General features: G+C 38.0%; 1 protein-coding gene across 1 annotated transcript; it reads left to right on the top strand.

Annotated features, from left to right (window-relative positions):
* Positions 1–5,794: 5,794 nt before the first annotated feature.
* On the top strand, positions 5,795–6,427 carry LOC110265087 (uncharacterized). Its single transcript, XM_021107855.1, has one exon. It carries the CDS (start codon positions 5,795–5,797, stop codon positions 6,425–6,427), a length of 633 nt encoding a protein of 210 aa, XP_020963514.1.
* The last annotated feature ends 1,406 nt before the right edge of the window (positions 6,428–7,833 follow it).

Here is a 7,833-nt window from a genome sequence, read left to right as displayed (position 1 = left end):
GTATACGGTGTCTGTGATCATCGGGAAAAGGATGTCCAGGTGTGTCAGGGTGTAACCAGGATAAAGGAATGTCGTAAGGAACGTCAGGGTCAAAAAGCAGGCTAGACAGAGGATGTTGAAATGCTCGATTTTGTAACACATATCATCTGATACGAGGCTCCACTCCTATAATGAAGTAACTATGGTGTACTGGATTCTCGTAAATATAAGGGTCCTCGAACTCATGGAATATCACGCCCATCTTCATCTGGAGGGGAGGAAGGGAGAGAATGGGGTAAGAACTTGGGAGTTCTTAATAAAGTCAGGCTAAGTAGTCATGTTAATCAGCTTTGTCATGTTTATCAAATAACCGAGTACTTTATAGAAAACAGAAGAAGATAGGAAAGCAGATAACAAAAAAAGAGAGAAAACAGAAGAGAGAAAAAATAGAAGAAAACATAGTAAAAGCATTCAAGCAAACAAACATAGGAAATAAAACACACACATACAAGGAATGCAACAGAGAATGATGCGCAGACAAGAATGATGCATGTCTAGCCCTAGTACAGGCCATGAGCTCATGTGTCGGTTAGCTGTCCGCAATCCCGAAATTTATTCGATCACGAGTCCACGATTTCCCGGGTATAATTTTTCGTTCCAAATAAATGTGCATATAATAATAGCAGCTCTATTGAGACAGCCTCTGCTTTCTACTCGCAAGAAAAATATATATACTCTGCTCTGGGGAATGAAAAATGGTTGTAGGTAACTTAGTTTTCCTACAGAAGCTTTGGGTTGCCTCATGTAACAAACACACAAACAAATATCTCTGGAGTATATGACCTTTCAATAGGTCCTCTATTTGTTCTTTATTCTCTTTATCATGTTACTCTTTTCTCTTTATCTCTTTACTCTGCTCTAGTTACTCTTTTCTCTGTGGCTCTTTACTCTGCTCTGATTTCTCTGTTTAATGTATGTATTTAAAACTTATGTAAATTTTGGTATGAATAGTAAGCCTGTCCCAAGTATAAGTTCATTAAGTCTAATTTCATATTATACCTATCCTTAGGCACAACTCAAATACTAACTATGTTGCTCCTAGTTCGTTCACTAATCCCTATTTGTTTCTGCCATTAAAATTTTACAGACTCTTTCTTCGATTCTTATCTTTTCTTCAACTTTTTATCTTTCATTTGTCTTTGCCTCACTAATATGCTTTTACCACTCCTTAAGTGTTTTATGAAGGTAATTATGATATTCCGAGCTTAAAGTTGTCCTTCTAAAGCTTTTACGAAAAACTGCCTTTTTCGTATTATTGTATTATTTTTATTAACATGTTATTTTTAATTAAATATTATTATTTAATATTTTATTATTATTTTTATTTTATTATTAAATTTTCTAAAATTACTTCATTTTTAACTTTTAGTTTATAAATCTACTTTTTACCACCCGTAACTTTTAATATTTTTATTTTAACAATCCTAACTTTTAGAAATTACAAATTAACCCCCAAATACCAAAATAATTACTTCCTTGCCCTTTTATGGATCAAAAGCCTGTTCTTCATTTTTCTTCACTACACTTACAGTGTTCTTCGTGTTCTTCATAAATTCTTCAGATTCTTTCTCTCTTTTCACCAGTTTTTCAATCTTTCAGAAACTGATTTTTACCATAATTCCTAATAAATTAGCAGCCACTAAAATCCCATCTTTTCCAATTAATTTCAACACAAATTCAACCCCAATTTGAGGGTTAGGATTTTGGTTTCCAACTGTATTATGAACACAAGTTCATAGCTTGAATTTCACCAAATTTTATCAAACTTTTACCAAATTTTCTATAAGAATTACTCATATAAACAATCAATTTCAAGCACAACCAAACCATATCATAATCCCAGAACTCAAACACAATGAATCAAGATTAATTTTATATGAGCATTAGGATGAGATTCCTCACCTTACTCTTGCTAGAAATTGAGGTTTCTTAGCCCTCAAGTCAAGTTAAGCATGATTCCTAAGGAAGAACATTAAGAAAACTCATATTTAACATGTTTCCTTGAAACCAAAGCAAAAGGGAGAAGGTGCAGCTAAGTCACCTTGATTTTAACCTTGATAAGTCATATGGTTATGTAGAGAAAGAAGAGATGATAATTTTGGTCAGATTGGAATTTTGATTTGAGTTTTAGTTCAGAAGAGATCAAGCTTTGAAGATTAAAGTGTCATGAAAGTTTCTCTCTTTTTTCTCTTCTCATTTTCGGCTAAATAAAGCAAATGACCAGCCTTGGAAGGTCTTGCGGTGAGGGGAGAGCTGTGATTGGTTGGCTTGGTAAGTGGTTAAAATAATATTAAAATATCCCAGGTGTATAATTACTAAAACTAGATGTATTAAACATACACTTAACAACACTTTTAGAGATTAATATCTAAGCTACTAGTATAAATGACACTAGTAACATGATTAACATGAGAATAGAAGATATATGATGAGGCATTAGCATTACTAAAGTCATCATCAGAGAGTGTTGGTGTTAATCTGCACTAGTAGATTGTGAACCAGGTTAAGCCGATCTCCTGTGTTTAGCTAAAACAAATCAAATAATATTATAATGTTATCAAGCATCTCTAATATTAATATAGTAATAATATTATATTAATATTTCTCTTTTCTCATGAATTGAGTCTGGTTCGTCAAACTGAGACTAATTACGAAAACCATAAAAAAACTCCTAATCGATATGGCTTAAAAACTATGCTCTTCGCAGCTATGTCGTCAAACATATTGATAACTAGCATCATCTACCACTTTCTCTTATTTAAAAGGGCCATAGAAATAATGAAATCTCATTCAATCAATGCAATTTCATGAACTAAATGATGAATTTTATGGTACATTGCTTTGAAATGAGTTTTGTTTGAATTTCATGTGAAAAGAGCAACAAAAGAAGAAGGAAAAAAGAAAGGGGAGCTGGGTGTGTGTGTTGGGCGTGCGACTTGGTACAAATGCCAACAAAATGAATGGGCGTGGCACGCCAACCTGCAGGCGTGGCACGCCTGTTATCAGGCCTAGAGAAGAAGTCCGTGAAGCTTTCAATGGGCGTGGCACACCAAGGAGATAAAGCATAAGGGGCATGGCATGCCTAGGCTAGGCATCGCATGCCTAGGCTAGGCATCGTATGCCTACTATAAACTCCAAAGAAGGGACAACAAGTTTCAGCATGGGCGTGGCAGACCAAAGCTAGGCGTGGCACGCCAACTATAAATTTCAGAGAGCATTAGTGAAGACCCAGAAGGGGCGTGGCACGCCAGGCTGGGCGTGGCACGCCAAGGCATTTGAACAGAGGAGCATAGAGGAAACACCATTAAAGGCATGCCACTTGAGGCTTGAGGCATGGCACGCCAAGTCAAAGAATGGATGGGCGTGCCACTTGAGTTCTAGGCATGGTATGCCAAGCTTGAAGAGCTCAACACAACAATGGGTGTGCCACTTGAGCTCGAAGGTGTGGCACGCCAACCTTGTTCATACCGTGGGCGTGCTACTTGAGCTTGAAGGCATGGCATACCAGTTCATTGGTCCAGAGAGGAAGGATACAGCCCCCATCATGGGCGTGTGACTTGAGATCAAAAGCGTGGCACGCCAACACAAGCTTCCAAAGAAGAAGATCAATGGGCGTGCCACTTGGGAATTGGGGTCACTATCCTTGTCTAATAACCATATCTTGACAATTATGAGGAAGCAAACTCATTAAGTTTACTTCTATACTTGAAGTATATTAAATGGTTTAGTCAACATCAACCCATAAGGTCCAACCTAGCTACTAATTGACTTAATAGTAGGTTAGTGTCAATGGTTATCAAATTCACCACTAAGGGTTCCCAAATCATCAAATCCATTAGACCAAATGACTCAAGTTTACCCAATTCCCTTAGCCTAGGCCAAGAGTAAAGAGAACTACTCTATAATCAAGGGAAAAATTTCATCAAACACATGGTAAGCATTACTAAAAGACATATTCAAATTGCAATTAAATTGAAATTAACAAGTACCCACTAACAATTATCAATATACAATCACTCAAAAAACAACACAATTAATCATGAAAATCATCAATGTAACATTAACAATTCAAGATTCACAAGATTCATGAAATGGGTATAAAATGACAATTGACAAGAAAACATCAAACTAACACAAGATCTAAACAAAATTATGCTAAGGAATTCAAATTAAGTAATCAAAACTAGTAATCAACAAGATCCAATTCAGAATTTAACAAGGGAAGATCAAATCAAACTAGATCTAGAGAAGAACAAGGGTTTCTCTCTCTAGAAGAACAAAAACCAAAAACTACCTAAAAATTGTGTCTGAGTGTGAATGAATGATCCCTCCCTTTCCCCCTAGCATCCTTGGGTCTTTTCCATGCAGAACCACCTTGAATTTGGGCCTTTTGAGCCTCAGAAATTGCCAGGCACGATTTCCTTTAATGAGGTAACGTGCAGCTTATCGCGTGTACGTGCCATGCATGCGTGCGCACCGATTAATTTTTAGATCTGCGCGTGCGCGCCATGAGCGTGCGCACCAGTGTGGATTTCTCTAATCCACGCGGATGCGCCGATCTTTGCAAGCCGCTTCCAGCTGTCCACATCCACGTGTGGCGCGAGGTGCGCGTGCGCACGAGGTGATGAAATTCCCAAAATCCACATCTTCATGTTCCTTCCTCTAGTGCATGCTTCCTGTCTCTCTTTTAGGCCATTCTTGCCCCATAAATTCTGAAATCACTCAACAAACACGTCACGGCATCAAATGATAATAAAAGAGGATCAAAATATAGCAATTCTAAGGCAAAAGAAGCATGTTTTCTATCATGAAGCAATATTAGGAAGAGAACACAAAACCATGCAATTCTTGTGAATAAGTGTGAAAAATATTGACAAAACCTCCCAAATTCTACACAATATAAACCACAAAATTAGCGTTCATCACGGACGTTGGAGGCAGCGTTTGAGGCAACGTTGGACCTCCAACGTTCGTTAGGTGACGCGTATGCATGATCCACGCCTGCGCGTTGATGGTCAATTTTGCCATTCCACGCGTGCACGTGATTCACGCTTGCACATGGATATAGAAATTTTGCTCTTTCACGGGTACGCGTCTATGACGCGTACGCATCACTCAAAAATCATTCAGCTCCATAATTGAACATTTTATCACAACGTTGGGGGTAACGTTGGCTTGCTAACGTCCCCTTAAACGTGAGCACCAGCAAATCATGCAGAGACTTGCTCTGCCTTCCTTCCAATGTTTAAGGCAACTTTGGTGGTCCAACTTGGCCACCAACATTGCTTCTTCTTCATCTTTATCATGCTCCTTCTTCAACTTCCTTCCGTGCCTTCCTTCACTTGTCATCAACCAATACATGCCTCAAAGCCTTGCTAAAGTCATGAGAATTCTCATCATTCTTAGCATACAAGTAATTAAAGCATAATTCTCATGAAATTGCATCAAATTAACTATGGTTGGATGAATCTAGACATGCATGAATTTCTACCCCAATTGCTTTCTTATAACTCAAGAAAGTGCATAAAATCTATTAAAAACAAAGAAAAATGCTAGTGAAACTAGCCTAAGATGCCATGGCATCACCACTGTTGCAGAGAGACAATTGCGAGCTGAGAAAAAGATAGATTCAATCCAAGAGGAGGCCAGATCCAATATAAGGAACCAATGGGCAGCAATTTCAAAACCGAAATCACAACTAGGGAGCTTGTCCAAGCAGATACCAATGCCTACAAACACATTGCTAAGTGATACCATGACTAATCCAAGAGAGGAATGCGGGGCCATAACACTAAGAAGTGGGAAGGTTGTGAATGAGGCATCATCAAGTCACAACTTGCAAGAAGAAGAGGCTGCAAATGACTCGGAAACCAATAAGGAAGAAGAGACATCTGATCTAGCTCAACCAAAGCAAGTCTTGAAGCCGTATGTACCAAAATCACCCTACCCACAAAGGCTGAGAAAAGATGGGAAGGACAGCCAGTTTTCTAGGTTCTTGGATATTTTTAAGAGACTCCAAATTAACATACCTTTTGCTGAGGCATTAGAGCAAATGCCCCTCTATGCAAAGTTCCTAAAGGAATGTAGTGCCATCATTCAAAAGAAGCTTCCCCAAAAGATGAAGGACCCTGGGAGCTTCCAAATCCCCTGCATCATAGGGGATATTCGGATTGAAAAAGCATTGTGTGATCTGGGAGCTAGCATCAACCTTATGTCCTTAGCCATGATAAAAAGAATGAGAATTGAAGAGGCCAAACCAACAAGAATGGCACTTCAATTAGCTGATAGAACATTCAAGTTTCCTCATAGGGTGGTGGAGGACTTGTTGGTTAAGGGGGGAGAGTTCATCTTCCCAGCTGATTTTGTGGTAATTAATATGGAGGAATAGGCTAACATATCAATCATACTCGGGAGACCATTCATAGCCATAGCTGAAGCTATAATTGATGTTCAAAAGGGAGAGCTAGTCCTGAGATTACATGAAAAAAATATGGAGTTCAATGTTTTCACAGTAATGAGCTACCCAAAGGAATCCATTGGTGAATGCATGATGATAGACACTATGGAAAAACTGGTCCAAGGAGTCCTAGAAGAAGATCAATGTGAAGAAACAATAGAGAAAAACCAACAAACACTATGTGGGGAACCATCATAAGAAAGGTTTGAAGTTGACAATCCGTCTCCAAGACGGCATATTGATGTGGGCCTAGAAAGCTTGTTGAAGAAGTCTTCACCCGATCAATTCGTTCTTGCACAACTATCTTTACTTCTTGGTGAATAAAATCTTTTTTGACCTCCTCTAAACCTTCCACATCATCACTGATGAATCCAATTCACACCCCATTCAAAAATTGGTGAATTAGTTCTTTTGGCAAGTGCACCAAAATTATCATCAAGTAATAACCCACAGTGGAGTGGGATCGTATCCACAGAGATTGGCAAATTTGAGCAGTTTTAATTAATTGATGAATTAGTAAAGCGGATAAATAAGATTGTGAAGTGCAGAATTATAAATGACATAAATGTAAATGACTAGAATATAAAGAAAAGCAATAAAGTGCAGAAATAGAAATGGCAGAATGTAAAGTGCAGAATCATAAATGACTTGGATGTAAATGGGAATGGGGAATTGCTGAATGTAAAATTAAGCTATAAAGAGAGAAGGGTAAATAAGAATGGGGAAATTCATTGAGATCAGGAGATGTCTCTTTGGATCAAATCTAGCTTATATCCTCTTCAATCATGCAACTCATTGACCTCTTGGCAATCATGATTGATTGAGCCCCAATCCCTTAGTGACTCAATCTCTCAGATCTTGATCAATAGCCAATTCCTTGGTCTAATTGCTCATGAAGAGAGATATGCTTGGTCCCTGATTATACCACACACCATTATAGGTCCAAGTAGAGGGAGGATTATATGTCACATATCCAAACACCAAAACCCAGATTCTACTCAAGTGTGAGAAGGGATTTCAAGCATGATTTTATGTTTCCTTTCCCAAGGTTCCCATGAAACCCAATTGCATTCAATCTCTTTTCCAAGATAATTGAACACTAAGCATTAAGAACAAAATTCCTTTTAGCAAATCAAAGAGAAGATGAAGAGAAGAATAATTTCACTATTAGCAATCCATCGAGTACAACAGAGCTCCATCTCTCAATGAGAGGGAAATTAGCTACTCATAGCTCAAAAAGTACTCAAAAGTGAAGTGTAAAAGTAGATCTAAAACTAACTACTTAACCCCCTTCTTCAGTACTCCTTGGGGGTATTTATACTACTCCTAGTAAAATA

The sequence above is a fragment of the Arachis ipaensis genome, chromosome B7 (genome assembly GCF_059453495.1).
Source record: "Arachis ipaensis isolate K30076 ecotype BB chromosome B7, ASM5945349v1, whole genome shotgun sequence".
Classification (NCBI taxonomy): domain Eukaryota; kingdom Viridiplantae; phylum Streptophyta; class Magnoliopsida; order Fabales; family Fabaceae; genus Arachis; species Arachis ipaensis.
The sequence above is the reverse complement of the archived record's forward strand: the minus strand, read 5'-3'. Positions and strand labels throughout refer to the sequence as shown.